This window comes from Ambystoma mexicanum, chromosome 6p (genome assembly GCF_040938575.1).
Source record: "Ambystoma mexicanum isolate Mex_15411 chromosome 6p, UKY_AmexF1_1, whole genome shotgun sequence".
NCBI classification, from domain to species: Eukaryota; Metazoa; Chordata; class Amphibia; order Caudata; family Ambystomatidae; genus Ambystoma; species Ambystoma mexicanum.
In genome coordinates, this window is record NC_090935.1 from 1,415,534,574 (window position 1) to 1,415,550,236 (window position 15,663).

At 46.5% G+C, this 15,663-nt stretch overlaps 1 protein-coding gene across 1 annotated transcript in view; it reads left to right on the forward strand.

The window, feature by feature from the left end:
- Positions 1 to 15,346, forward strand: part of HPSE (heparanase) — a 366,331-nt gene extending 350,985 nt beyond the window's left edge. The window contains exons 11-12 of the mRNA XM_069626116.1: positions 11,535 to 11,681; positions 12,162 to 15,346. Of these exons, the coding sequence (XP_069482217.1) occupies positions 11,535 to 11,681; positions 12,162 to 12,345 (331 nt within the window). The 3' untranslated portion in view covers positions 12,346 to 15,346. The remainder of the gene's footprint in view (positions 1 to 11,534; positions 11,682 to 12,161) is intronic.
- Positions 15,347 to 15,663: the final 317 nt, after the last annotated feature.

The following is a 15,663-nucleotide window of genomic DNA, read 5'->3' on the forward strand; positions in this document are numbered from 1 at the left end:
CCCTACTCATGATGGATAGGTGGAGCTTACTTTCATTTCAGCACATTGTTGCACGGGCTCACTATGGGATTTCACCCTTTTTTGCAAAAACTAACATAGCTGGGAATATGAAACTTCATAATCAAATATCTAATTTCACAAGCCATTAGCTCTCCTTCTTTGAGATTTCTAACATTTGTGGGGCAGCTAGAAACACCTTTGAGCTTGCCATGGTCTTATGATAATTCAGATATGAATTACATCAATTCCATTGCCTTGACAACAGCTTTAAAATGAGACCTGTCGCAAGCATATAAGTCTCACGGTCTAGATGTTATTGGGACCTTTGTAATCTATTTCAATGGCCATTTCTTTATGCATAGGTTTTCTCGGTTTCATTTCTTCCATTTCCTTGAAACCATGTGGTCCAGAGCATCTGTGTCTCTGCGCTGAATGTTGGTTTAGCCTGAAATAAAAAGATCACTGTAGTGGAGTCATAGCTGAGCTCATGTACACAGCAGAGAACATAACACTCTACCCAGATGGTCATATTCCTGTGACTTAAGAACTGAATATTTCTGATAGGCTTCAAATAAATGGGTTTTCAGGGGTACTACAAAGCCAAGCAGATCTGGCAATGGAGGAAGATACATGGGAGATCTTCTAAGCAACCCATAAAAAATGCATGTTTTTCTTGGGCTCGTAAGAGATTTCCATGTTGCATTTGAAAACAAAATAGCCTTTTTCAATGATAAATGCCACTTTTTGTCTCAGCCAACAATGTGCCTTTTCTTTTCTATCTTCACATATTCATTTGTCAACTTTCAGTAGGACACATATTCTATGATCCTGTTCCTTGTCATTTACAGCAAGGGGAGCATTTTGCATTCACTAGGCCCCTTTGCTGTGTTAAGGTTCTAGGCCTGTCATTTTTCCAGTATGCCTTGCCATAAGAACCATGTATTTTAAATTCGATGCCTAACTTGGCCTTTCTTTTTGTGTGCTAGGGCTGTCACATCTATGACAGTAATCACCACAGCCGTGCTGCCTCGGAAGGTTTTTCTGCGTCCTGCATCGATGACGTCGATACGTTGTCCCTCGAGGACCCCCTCCATCGAGCTTGCGTCACCCGATGATATATCTAGGATGCACGACGCCTCTAGCCTCAGTTCTGTTTTTTCCACGAATGTGTTTGCTTCGGAATCTCGGCACGCCTCGGTTCTTCTCCTGTTGCATCGGTTCTTCGAACTTGGTTGTTTGTAAAATGTGTCTTCGTCCTCTTCTACCCCACGGTTGGGCTTCAAGAAGTGCCAGGACTGCGGTTCCAAGATGTCGCTTACGGACCTGCTTGACGTCTGCCTGTGGTGCCTTGGCGAGAGCCACGCTCCCGAGGACTGCGATGAATGCCATTCTTTGACGTCAAAGGCCTTGCGGGAGCGGAAGAAGATATCTGTATGTAGATTTTCCAAACCCCTTAAATCGAAATCCACTGAGCTCGCGACCGACGATTCGAGGGGTGACTCTCCGTGTCGGAAAAAGTCCAGCGGGGTCTCGGTCCCAGAGTGGTTCCCGCCATTCCTCTGCCTCTTCTAGGAACTTGCAGAAGCGCCGTCACCGGTCGCCTTTCTCGTCTGAGTACTCCGCCAGACGGCGGGTAGCTTGTCGCAACAAGCATTTATCTCCAGCGGAATGGGACGCATTTCATAAGGAGATGATGGTGATTTTCGAATCGCAGGGCTCTGTTCCGTCCGCGCCTTCGAGAGAAGCCGTCAAGGCACGCACTAGGGCCACCGCTCGCACGCCTTTGGGCTCGGGCGGTCAGCACGATCATCGGGAGCCGTCGAGGTCCCGATCGGACAAGGTAGATCGCTCTAGCCATGCCTGCTCCAGGTCCTGGTCCTCGACGCCCTCAAGACCATTGGAGTCTGTGAGGCCTTCGAAGAAGGCATCGACCCCATCGGCGCCATGTCCATCGAGGGACTTCCGAGGCTCTGCCTCCGAGGAAGTCATCGATGCCTTCAGCGCCGATGCGTCTAAGGACACGCTTGGGACTCGGGCCTAGAAGCCGTTGTCTAAGTCTTCTGCGCCTCGCTCTACGCCGATTCCGTCGACACCCCCAACGCCTTTTGTGGAGGCTTTGCCAGAGGTACCCCAGAGGACGGTGGAAGCTCTGAGGAAGGCCCTGAGTAAATCAGTGAGGCCTGTGTTTGAGCCTTATTCTGTGCCCTCATCCAGGGATTTATTCCAGCCTCTGGATTACATCTCAGAGGTGGATGAAGGGTCAGATCTGGAGGGGTTTGTTCCTCCTGAGGTTTCCAATGACCTGTTATCGGGTCATAGCCAGATGGAAGACCTGCATCAATCGTTACATGATGCCAGTGGTCTCAACACCTCTCTGGAGGTTGAGTTTGGCAGGCCTGAGCCTGGTATACACGCTGAATCGTCGTACAGGCATCGCATGTCGAGGGTGACGGAGTACTTGTGGCGGTCTGCTCCACCAGTGGATGTTCTGCAGGATGACCTGACAGATAGTTTGGACCATGGTCCACCCACTGATCCAGTGCTGCCATTCATATGGCCTTCCAAAGAAGGGCGGCGGCGGCTTGGACTGCTCTGGAGAGTCTCCCGGCAGTGAATAAGTCGCTACCGAAAAAATACTGTCCAGCCAGTGGCGACCCCGGCTACTTGTCTACGCACCCCACTCCGGAGAGTTTGGTGGTGCAGGCGGCTATGGCCCCAGCAAAGCAGTCTATGTACCCTACCATCCCTCTGGATAGGGTCGACAAGCGCTTTGACGGTTGGGCGAAGAAAGTGTTTTCATCTGGGGGTATGGCTTTAAAGGTAGCCAACTCCGTTTGTGCCCTGGCAAGATTCACTCACACTGTGTGGAATTGTGTATCTTTGGCAGCGGAACATATTCCCGAAGGGGCGGTACGGGATGTTTTTTTTTTTTGCCCTCGTTCAGGATGGCAAGGATGCCATGTGTGAATCAGTTCAGTCGGGTATGGACGTGGCAGACTGCGTCAGCCGGTCCATGGCGGCGAGCACCGTGATGCACAGGTTTGCGTGGTTGCGGAAGTCTGGGCTTCTCAACATGCCCTTTGATGGTGACCATCATTTTGGCAGCAAGGCTGACGAGATTCTTGAGTTGCAGACCGCCAAAGCTGTGCAGTGAAGTCGTTGAGCGCTGCAGTACGTCAACCTCCGCCTCTTCGTCCTAGGGGACAGCAATGGAGGGGAGGTTCCTTTCCCTCCATTGCCCGAGAAGGGCACCATAGAACTGGCTAATTTAGCGGAGAGGAACAAGAGATGGTATTCCCCATATTGTTTGATCCCGAAAAAAGACAGGGGATTGGGACCCATCATGGACTAGCGTGGTTTGAACAAGCTCCTCAGGAAGGACAAGTTCAAGATGGTTACTCTCTCTCAAGTCCTCCAGGCCCTTCAACTTCAGAACTGGTTGGTGTCTCTCGACATCAAGGACGCTTACTTTCATGTGCCGATTCATCCCAAGCACAGGAAGTACCCGAGGTTTGCGGCTGGCGACTTGCATTTTCAGTTTCGGGTCCTGCCGTTCGATTGACCTCCACCCTGAGGGCCTTCACCAAGCTAATGGTGGTGGTGGCAGCGTATCTCAGGAAAGGGGGGGATTCACGTCTACCCCTACCTGGACGATTGGTTGATCAGGGTGCACTCTCCTGAGCAAGTCCTGGATCATCTGTCGGTCACCTTCCACTCCCTTCACAAGCTGGGCTTCTCCCTCAACTTAAAGAAGTCTCATTTGACAACTACCCAGCGGCTCCAGTACATCGGAGCAGTGCTCGAGACATCCCTAGGGCAGTGTTCACCTCCCCAGGTGAGAGCTCGTCACATTCTGCAGATGGTGGACAAGTTTCAACATGCCCAGTCTTTTGGCGTTTGAGTTCTTGAGGTTGCTCGGCCTCATGGCATCCTGCATTCTACTGGTGCCAGATGCCAGGCTGCGGATGAGATCTCTGCAGTGGGCTCTCAAGATGCAGTGGTCGCAGTCCTCCGGCAGGATGTCGGATCCCGTTCAGGTGCCACCCTCGGTTGCCCAGGATCTTCTGTGGTGGAACGTCGAAGGCAATCTGATGAAGGGGTCTCCATTTTGGCTACCCTGGCCGGAGGTGACGATTGTGACGGACGCATCCCTCACGGGATGGGGAGCTCATGCCAACGAGTTCAGTCAGCAGTCATTGGTCTCCGTCGGAGTCCAGACTCCATATCAATTTGTTGGAGCTGAGGGCCGTCGTCAGGCTAGCCCTGAAGGCTTTTCTGCCATCTGTGCGGGGGAAGAATGTCCTGATTCTGACAGACAATGCAGTGGCCATGCAAGGGGGGACAGGGGGCAGGGTCTCTCCCACTGTGCAGAGGCGATGCAGCTCTGGTGCTGGGCCATCCAGCAGGAAATTTCGATCTCGGCAGTTCATCTGGCCGGAGACGAAAACAAGGCGGCAGGCGCTCTGAGCAGGCAGAGCACGGTCAGTCACGAGTGGGAGCTGGCTCAGGAAGTTCTTTTGGAGATCTTCGCCCTTTGGGGGACCCCACAAGTGGATCTCTTCACCACCAGTGTCAACCGGAAGTGCGAAAGATTCTGCTCGCAGGAATTTCCTCCAAGAGGGGCCTTAGGGGGCGCGTTCGTAGTGGAGTGGTCCTTCCCACTGCTGTACGCGTTTCCTCCAGTCCCCGTCATTCCGCAAGTGTTGCGGAGGTTACGGCGGTTCGGTTCCTGAATGATCCTCATTGCTCCGGCATGGGCATGGGCCAGGAGAGCGTGGTACCCGGACCTTCTCGACAAGTCCATCTGCCCTCCACGTGGTCTTCCCTATCGACACGGGAAGGGGGTCCGGTTCTCCATCCAGAGGTAAAGTCTCTCCGCCTTCATGCTTGGCATGAAGCATGAAAGGCAGAGATATAAGGATTGGGACCTCCCTGAAGACGTGATGGAGGTGTTGCTTTCAGCCAGAAGGCCCGCAACAAAGTCCCTGTACCGTTGCTGTTGGAGAAAGTTCTGCGACTGGTGCAGGGTAAAGAATGTGCCATTCCTGTGGTTCTGTCTTTTTTGCTTTTGTTAGACCACAAGGGCCTGCAAGTGGGTACCATTAAGGGTTACCTGGTGGCGCTGTCCATATTTAAGCGCTCGTCTGAGGAGCGTTCTTATTTTAAGATTCCTTTGAAATCTCAGTTTCTAAAAGGGCTAACTAATGTGTTTCCACTGTCACCTTTCCAGGTGCCAGGATGGGATTTGAACTTAGTTCTAAAGTTCCTAATGGGAGCTCCGTTTGAGCCCTGACATTCTTGTCCATTGAAGCTGTTGTCCTTTGAGACTGTGTTTTAGTTGCGGTTACGTCCGCTCGCAGAGTGAGCAAGTTGCAGGCACTTTTCCGCCAAGCCACCTTTCACAGTGTTCCATAAGGACAGGGTTGTCCTTGGGGTTCGTTCTACTTTTCTTCCGAAGGTTGTGTCGGAATTTCATTTGAGCTAGAAGGTAATTCTTCCAGCGTTTTATCCTTCTCTGCATCGTGGTAAGGAAGAGGAGAGGCTCCATAGGTTGGATCATAGGGGGGGGTTTAAGTTTCTACATCTCACGGATGTCCCGGGTCAGAGTGGACGATCAGCTCTTTGTTGGATACGCTGGAAGGCGTATAGGTCAAGCTGTTTCTAAGCAGACCTTGTCCCGTTGGATCATCTTGACAATCTCTGAATGCTACCGTCTGATAGGTAAGGACCCTCTGGTAGGCTTACGGGCCCATTCTACCAGGGGTGTGGCTGCCTCTACTGCTCTGCAGAGGGGTGTTCCCATTCGTAATATCTGTGAAGCGGCCACATGGGCCTCTGTCCATACTTTTGTAAGACACTACTCCCTGGATTCTATCCATGTGCAAGATTTAGCCTTTGGTAAGGCGGTCTTCTATTCTGCAATTTGATTGGGCATTCTAAAATTCTAAATTCTTTTCCCACCTCCATACGTTGGTACTGCTTTGGGAGTCTGTCATAGATGTGGAATACGTCGGAGGACACAATCCCTTCGACAAACAAGTTGCTTTCTCACCTGGTAACGTTCTTTTGATGGGATTCCACATCGCACCCTGCCAGCCTGCCCCTCTACAGAATTCCTTATGCGATTGCAGCTTACGTTTCCACAAGGCTTTCTGTAGTTTAGTTTGTTTATTTATAGAGTGCGGCCGAACCCTCAGGTAGCTGGGCGCATAATCATGTGGACAACATAGTTACATAGCGTTGCGCGAAGCAAAAAAGGGTACATGCATTCAATGTTACAAAGAGTGGTACAGTGAGAGTCGCAAATACAATAGAGAGTGAGGACCGGGTTACATGATGGTCCGTTTCAGGATATGATTAAGTTGTACGGTAGACATTGGTGGAGAAAGGAATGTGCGTAAATGAGTGGCAGCGTGTTAGGTAGAGAGCCAGGATTTCACCATGGCCCTGAATGGCCAGAAGGAAGCTTCCGATCTGATAGCGAGAGGGAGTGTATTCCATCATTGAGCTGCAAGAACAGGGAAACTGGAGCCTCTTGCTGTTTTTAGATTGAATTTGGGGATCTTTAGTTGGTGCAGATAGGGAGTTCTGGTAGGTCTGGAAGTGCTGTGTTTAGAGAATTTGTCAGATGGGTAGCGTGGGGCAGTCAGTGACAGGCACTTGTGTGTAATGACAAGGGTTCTTAATTTTATTCTGTCGCGGATGTGGAGCCAGTGGGCTTCTTTGCTGGCCGTAGAGATGTGAGCCTTACGCGGGAGGTTAAGAGCGCATCTTAAGGCATTCTTTTGTAGAATCTGGAGTCTGTTCAGATTTTATGTCGTGCTGCCCAGGAAGAGTGTGTTACAATAGTCTAATTTAGACAATATCAGCGCTCTAGCTAATGTGAGACAACTGGAGGAGGATAATAAAAGTTCTGCAGGCATTGATAAGTTTATTGGTGTAGGTGGTAGATGTGATGGTGGCCTTTATTTGTTTTTTCAGAGATAGAGTGGAGTCGTGATACACACCTAATGTTTTGACCTCTTTGGATACTTTTATAATGTTGCCATCAATGGTGAAGGATTGGTACCTGGAGTCCAATTTATTGAGACGGGCCTGGGATCCTACGATAAGCAGTTCCGTCTTATCGTCATTGAGGCAAAGACTATGTGTGGCCATCCAGGCTTGAATTTCTAGGTAGATTTTGTTTAGCTTTGCAACATCTACTTCATAGCAACCAGTGAGTGTGATGAGGACCTGGGTGTCATCAGCGTAATTGGTGTAGCTGACACCCAAATCGTCAAGACGGTCAAAGATAAGCTTAGTGAAGATGTTGTAGAGTGTAGGAGAGATGCAGGAACCTTGGGGACTCCACACTGGATTGGGATAGTGTCAGCAGCCGCTGAAGGGGCGAAGACACTAGTCGACCTGTCAGACAGAAATGACTGAATCCAATTGGTGGCATTCTGGGAGAATGCTGCAGCCGAAGAGAGGTGTTGAGTAAGGATCTGGTGGTCAAGCAGATCGAAGGCAGCGGAGAGATCCAACAAGAGCAAAATGGCCAGATTGCCCTTGTCTTTGGCTTCATCCATTTGGATTTTTAGATCCAGGAGGGCGGTTTCTGTCCCGTGCCTGCGTCTAAAGCCGGATTGTGGCAGGCCTAGGAGGTTATTTTCTTCCAAATGTTGTTGTATTTGGAGGTAGGCTACTCTGTCTAATATTTTGAGGAGAAAAGGGACTGTTGTGATAGGTCTATAATTTGTGGGGATGTCAGGGTCTAGATTGGGTTTTTTGAGAAAGGGGAGGACCCACGCTGCTTTGAGGTTTTTGGGGACCACTGAATTCTTGAAGGAAGAATTGATCAGTGAGGTGATGAGAGGAGGCAAGTCTTTAGCTCTGTCCTTGATGACGGAAGCGGGCACAAGTCACCTTTGCAATTAGATGGTCTAAGGCTAGCGATTATCTTAATTACTTCCTCCTCAGTGACTGGGGAGAAGTGAAAAGATGGGCAGTTGGGCAAGTTGAGGTCTTTAACTATTGAGGTTGTCTTTAGTGGCAAGGTTAGCTTTTTTGGCTTCGATCTTTGCTTGTAGTAGGGCGATTGTGTTAGAGAGGGGTAGCTGGATATTATTACACCAGGCCTTGTCTTTAGTACAGTCCTCTGTGGGAGGTAATGGAGATTCAAGTTCTCTTAGTATAGAGAATAATTATTTTGTGCCAGATTTAGCGTTGAGTATTCTTGTGTTGTAAATCTCTTTTTTGGCATTTAAGTTAGCAGATTTGTAGGTGGAGGCAGCTGCAGAGAAATTGTCTTTTGTGGAAGGAAAGGGAGCTTTTCTCCAGCTAGATTCCGCAGCTCTTTTAATGTTGCGGAGAGCCTTTAGTTCTGCTGAGAACCATTTGTTGGTATGGGCCATGGGTTTGGCTTTACGTTGTTTGAGTGGAGCTATCTGGTTGAGGGCTAGTTCCATCGTGTTGTTGTAAAGGTCTACCAAAGTGGCGGTAGACTAGTCATATTGGCAGAAGATTGGTGCCACACGTTCTGGGGAAAAAACTACAATTGAGGCTAGAGGCATCGTGCGTCCTACATATAACATCCGGTGACATCAGCTCGATGGAGCAGGTCCTCGAGGGACAACGTATCGACGTCATCGCAGTACACAGACGCCGAAAAATTTTACGAAGCAACACAGCTGTGGTGATTACTGTCATAGATGTGGAATACGTCGGAGGAACATCCCATCGAAAGAACGTTACCAGGCAAGAAAGTAACTTGTTCTTCTCATGCTGCATATGGGTCTCTTTGGGGTTCACCATGCATGTGCAATTTGTGAGTTGTCACAGACACAAATTGTGCCTACTGCACTTTGCATGTACAAATGGATTACCATGTGTGTGCTGGGATGCTCCAGTGTTTGTTATTCACAGCTCAGAGTAAAGAAATGTCCTGAAGATATTGAGCTTGTCGTAGTCTACTTATCCGGGCTGGGGTGTGCTTGATGCCCTCAGTCTTAAAAAGAGGCGTGGTTTGGCCTTCAGCATTCCCTCAAAGCATGGGCTACAAACCATTTGGTAGTGGTTTACATATTATCATTGTAGTGAGATGTAGGGCACAGTACATAAAGAATGGGTCCACTTAGAAATACATTGGACTGTTATGCTGAGTTAAACCTTTTTTTATTTTATTTGTACATAAATACAGAGGAGCCCAAAAAAGCATTGCCTGTAGCAAATGCACATAAAAGGGATTCAGGCTGATTGTATCAAATATAGCTACTGGACTTCTGACATTTCATAGTTGAGTGTCCGTATGGGGCAGCAGAAGGGCTGCTGTAACTTGGCGGCCTTTTTGAGTATAGTGTTAAACATGAGTTAATCTCCGGAGAATTCATGTTTGAATCGTGATAATTTTGGGGTTGCAGCAAAGTGTATTTTAGAGCTCTGAGAATAACTGGAGGCACTTGGCAGTTGTGAAGCAGAAATTATGCCCTAAGAAAGGGGAAGGTTCTCTAGGGCACAGTAATGTCATTGTTGTGGAGATGACCTTAGTGAAATAGATAATGCTTTCAGTAGTCAGGCATTGAAGGCTGGACATCCCTCAAGGCTAATTGGTTGTCCCTAGAAGGGGATCCTCTGTGGGCCCTTTGCATTGGGGCTAAGCTGGAACCTGTAATCCAATTTCAGTGAAGAAAAGATAGTTGTGGTAATTTCCTACAGAAGTGGCATGTAACAGGAAATTGTAGAAGAGTTTGGCTTTCCTTTTATGCTCCATAAAAAAAATGTCTCCCAAGATGAAGATTAAAGGGAGCTCATGTTGCTCCATTGAGTAATTTGGCGGCAGGGACTTGGTATGTTTGCACTCAGACGTAGCCTGGTCCCTGTTGCCAAATTTTCATCATTTGCATGGCAGAATACAAATGTGCAGGGCAACGGTTGGAGTACACCTTTTTGAAGTGCACTTTTGCACTCTGCCATGCTAAGTAATTAATTGGTGCCTGCCATGCTCGCATGCCAGGCAGCGCTTACTTTTGATTGTACACGCTGCCTGCCATGCTCGCATGCCAGACAGCATGTACAATTACAATTAAACACTGCCTGACATCCTTGCATGTCAGGCAGCATTTATTTTAATGTGTGAACCGTGTTTGCCATGCGCGCTTGGTAAGCAGCAGTTAAAATTAGAAGTAAACGCTGCCTCACATGCGAGCATGGCAGGCAGAATGTACAATGGATCCCAATGGGGTCCGCTGGCTTTATGCTGGGACATAAAGCCGTCGGAGCCCATGGGGATCTCAAGAATTTGTGCCAGTATAAAAATCCATGCCGGCTCAAATGCTGGGATAATTTGTATGGCGTAGAGGAGAGAAGGCAACTAAAACTCGAGCTCTGTTCCACTCCTCCTCTCCACCATATAAATGATTGAAAATGTGGCGTGAATGAAAGCTAGAACAGCCTTACTCAAGGTTATGAACCCTTTCATTCATGTTACGCCACTCATTTAAATGAGCTCCAAGGAGATTTCACCTCTATTTACTCTTTCCTTTCATGGTCGCTTTGGGAAGTGCACGTGCTGGTGGTCCTCTGCATGAAATTACCATTTCATTTAAAATGACCCCCAAGTGTCTGCAGCTGGTCACTCATGGTTGCCTAAGGGCGTCTTCCCCACCATCACCAGTGACGCAGTTGACTCCTTCTCACGTGTGGGAACTGATCCTCCATCTTAGATGTGCGACCAGGCTCAAAGATGGGAAGAACTGAGGAGGATCTCAGGATTTCTCTTAGCAACAGCAGCGATGCACTGATCCTGAATAAATAGTAGGCATGGTAAGTGGATTCTAAGATCAATGGCATGGACCAGAGATCCACTCTGAGGAAACCCTTAAGATCATGCCAGGTGAAGGCAGAGCAAACGTGGTAACCAGAGCAATGGATCGATAAAGGGGGACGGGCGGGATGGATGATATACGAAATGTTGACGCATAAGAGGCAGATCAGCAACTAAATAACATAAACATAAAATGAGTGAGTCTAAGTGTGAACGTTTGAAATATTTTTTACAGTGGGTCCATCCTTCTAGCATAAAATGCTTTCAGATGGGAACTGGAACAAAACCTGTTTGCTTCATTCTGCATTACGGAAATAGCAAAACTGACAAACCATGTATTTGCATGGAGTTCTTTTCTCTTGTGCAAACTGTACATAATGTGGTCTTACCTGCTGTCTGGGCACCTTTCACAACTAAGCCACCAAATTGGCAGATGGGGAGGCCAGACCACTCTAAATCCCGTTACACATGGTATCCCTGTGGACACAACTCTTGAGTTATTTACAAATCTTTCATTGGTCCTTAGGGCGGGGCGCCACACAAGAAATAATCCTGGGACCTTGGCACTGCACTTGGCCAAGATCACCCCCGTATGATTCTCCAGTAACAACTTAGAGAGCATTTCCATTTTTAGAAAACACAAGAAACTGTTGTGCCATTGACAGTAGATTCCTTTGTATGAGCCTTTTGTACAGGGGTGTGATTGTTGAAACAACTCTTTCCTTTTCAGCCCAAAATATCAAGTTGGAGACGTCACCTTGTTCGCTTTAAACCTGCACAATGGCACGAGGCGCGTACAGCTGCCAGATTTTCTAGCAAAAAGACAAATTGATGAGTACCTGATTCAGCCAGTCGGAGGCGCCAGTTTACTCTCCAGGTGAGTTGTGGGTGCAGTCTGCCCAGGTCTGTGGTAGGCTTGAGGAAGTATATTGAAAAATAAGTATCCCTTTACAGTGCTAAGATTCTATCAGTAACTATTTACCCATTAACCAGTACCACATCAATTCGATGTCTAGATCAGTTTGGCTCCCCAGATGTTTTTGACTACTAGTCCCATCAGCCCTAGCAGGCATAGTTTAAGGTGGCAGATCATGGGAGTCGTAGTCAAAAACATCTGAGGACCCCGGATCTACAACATTTGTGTGAGGTGTCTCCGTGAACGTAACAGGAACAGACCATCCGGGATTCCAGTTGATTTCGACTTTTATGTCTGAACAAACACAGGATTTTATGATAATGCCAATATATTCTCCTAAATGGCCCCAAGCACTATAGTCCAACCATTTGGCTGACGCACATTGTCAAATGAAATCTCGAAACATGTGTTAACTCCTTTGTTGTCTTCTGCTCTCTGCAGAACTGTGCAGCTGAATGGCAAGGTTTTGAAGATGGTGGATGACCGAACCCTGCCCCCATTGGCCGAGAAATCACTTGCGCCAGGCAGCCTCCTGGAACTTCCAGCTTTTACATATGGCTTCTATGTGCTAAAAAATGCTAAAGCTCCCGCTTGCATCGACGTGTCGAAGATGAAATGGCGCTAAGAAGTTGAAGGTCGCGGAAGGATCTGTTGGACAAACCTACTCCAAGTTGCTTCTCAGGGATTGTATGGTGGATAATGTGGGAGAGGACGATATATTGTAAATAATGAGTCTGAGACGATTCCAAGGCGCAGTCAAACAATAGAAGCACTCCTACTGAAAGGTGGTCCAGGCACAATAAACTGGTTCTGGGTGAAAATATGGACCTTCAAAATGAAGACTTGAAAAATATCGCCTGCAACAATATGTAGTTTCTTTGCTAATTTTACAAATGAATGATGTTTGTAATCCTCTTAAAAACGAATGCAGCCGATCTCACTGCCACCAGTCCTCTCTTCCACTGCTGTCTCAGCCTCTCAGAACTTAGTGTGCTTCCACCCCTTCTATTTGGTTTTCCCCTGCATCCCAAACTCCCCTTGTGATGTCACCCACCTTAAACTCCTACACATTGTCAATGCTATGTTTTTGTAGGACTTTCTTACCACCGCTCTGTTTGATAGTTCTCATTCTTATTTCCATGAAATTCTCTCCCCCTGAGAATGTATGCAGCGTAGAACATGGAGTTGCTTCCTTCAGGAGTACGACACCTGCGTTCTCTCCCTGGACATTATCCCCATTGTAACTGTTTGGCTTTGCCACCAGCTGAAAGGGTTCTACCTCACATGTTCGCCCCCGACCCCAGTACATGTCACGGCATCCGGCCGGCAAAGAGGAAACGACGGCAGAGAGTGATAGGCGTGGTGTGGGAATAAGAATTTGTTTCTTGATGGCGCTTGTGGAAGCCATGCCCCGATGTAATGTCATTGTTCATAGGGCGTTATTCTGAAGAATATTTGGCAAGATAAATGCAAAGATTTTTATAAGTGAATGCTTTAATATAGGCAGTCTCTTTCAAAGAAGTCGTAGAGGAAATTGGAAAGAAAATGGGTGTGATGCCTATCCTTGAACTTAAGAAAATAAAAACCTTACACACCCATGCAGAGAGACAGGGAAGGGGGGTGACAGGGGAGTGGAACAGGTTTGAATCCCGGCATAGCCAACTCGGAATTTTATCCTTTTAAATTAGTACAGTTGAGTAGAGGTGGACAAGCCAGTCGGGGTTGTGGTTGTGGTTATTTGCTGGCTGGAGCTAAATTAGTTTTGAGCCACTGCCAGCTAGTTCCAGCAATTGGATGGCTGAAAAAATTCAGAGCCCTGCCTCCTGGCTTGCATGTACTCATCTGATCCACTCCACCATCAACCACCGTTATCGTTGGTAATGCAAGTGCAACCAAGCATTCTAAGAACCGGTTCGGAAGGGAAGTTCAAACAGTAGCGCAAACTGGATGGTGACCAGGTTTTACCAGGAGTTCAGGACACAGTGATGAACAGAGTTGGATCCAATCCCTCTCCCCGCCCCTTTAATCTTCCAGATGAAATCCTGTTCCACAAATCAACACCTTTTTGAGCATTAATCTTTTAAAAGGTTATTGACATCGTGCTTCCGTGGCACGGCTGGTCTAACCCCATTGCATAGGCGCACTAACAAACAAAAAGAGCCACCCTGACACACTAACAACCGACTGTCCCTGATCCTTGAAGAACTCTGCCAGAAGGAAAGCCTTTGTCTTGTTAAAATGTGTGAATATGAAATATATTTATTTATTTTGCACATCAAATTGGAGTGTAGATTTTTCCGTTTATAGGCGTTTGTTTGGAATAGGCAGAGTTGGGAGCACAGGTAATACCTTGTTTATGTTGCATTTAATTGCAAGGAGCTGTTCCCTTCATTTTATAGAGATTGCTGCAGCGGGCATTTTAACCTCTTCCGCTATCTTACCTGCAGGGTCCAAGCATATCTCTGAAGCAGTCACTTAAACACTCTGATCTATCTTGCATGTATTGGAGCCTGCATTGATCTATTTTGATTTTTTATTTGTGTTCAATTAAATTTTTTAACTTAAGACGTTTTTAAAAATGTATTTTTCTCGCCTTCATGATAGGTACATTTTCTAATCGCGTTGTAGGTTTCACCACAAATAAATGAATTAGCCCTCGGGGCCCTCCCTTGATTTTTCATTCCGCTTACAGCACTGCTGACTAATACGTATGTGTGGGTTTGTGCTGTAAATCTTTAGTAACTGGGAATGGTAATAGTTCTCACGGAATATAATCATTTAATGCAATCTAATCTACTCCAATTAAATTTGCCAAAAAAATCTGTTTTTCATTTGAAGAGCTCAGCCATATTTCTTTTGCACAACTTATTTTATGTTACTTCTGTAGTTTACAAAATATTTCATTTCAAGGCTGGCTCGGCTCGCATTTGGCTCTAAGAACCAAGCCAGAGCCACTGGTTTGGCTTTGGCTCAGCTACACCCAAGAATTCTCTGGCTTGACCAAATTTATAGCAGAAAACCTCCGTTTTTGTAACTAGCTGCTAATTCATTTGAAGTGTTTTTTTTGCAAGGTTAGGTCTTATCATTTCTGTCCTTGTATTTTATGTATGACATTAAAGCCTTTGGATATTTTAGTAAAATTCCATTCATGGACCCATAGGCTTTAATGTCATTCATAAAATGCAAGGACCGAAATAAGACCTTTGCAAGACACACTTAAAGCGAATTGGATTCTGATTCTGAATTAGTTGGGCTGCTGTCACGTGGAGGTCTGTCAGTGTCGCTTTTACATTCTTAAGTATGCTAGCTAGAATTTTCTTTCATGATTAATGAGCGTTTCATTGTGAAGAACAAATTATTGTAAAAGTAAATGCCTCGGATTATTTGAATTTGCAATTTTCCAATGTTTACATTTTGCTGTCGTTCCTCCATTTTTTTATATTACATTTACTAAGTGAAATAAACTTGATAATGATGTGTGAAACAATATTCCTCAAATATTTCTTATAAAGATCGAATCATAATTCAAAATGAGCATTTAATGAACACTTTAATATACATATATTTTTTTTAATCTTTTGTGTAATACTTTGTATTTTTCTACAATAAAGGACTGTCTGACTTTATCGTTTTTTTCCTTTTCATCATTGTCCGCCTTACCGCTCCACGTACGCAGGGGTCATCCAGAGGAAGTGCAGTATTGGAAAGAGTGACCTAAAGAATCCCAATTCTCTTAGACCCGTGTAACTGCAAAAGCTTGTGAACTGTCCCTTCGTCCCCACCTTCTCAATGGAAGCTCAAAGCAATCCTCTTGTGCACTGGCAGACATTCCTAGACCCCAAGCTGAACTTGGAAATGGGGAGTTCCATTAAAAGAGATCACCTACATTATTAGTAGGATCAAAGTTGTGTGCATGTGATCAAGATTGATTTTATTAGCAGGG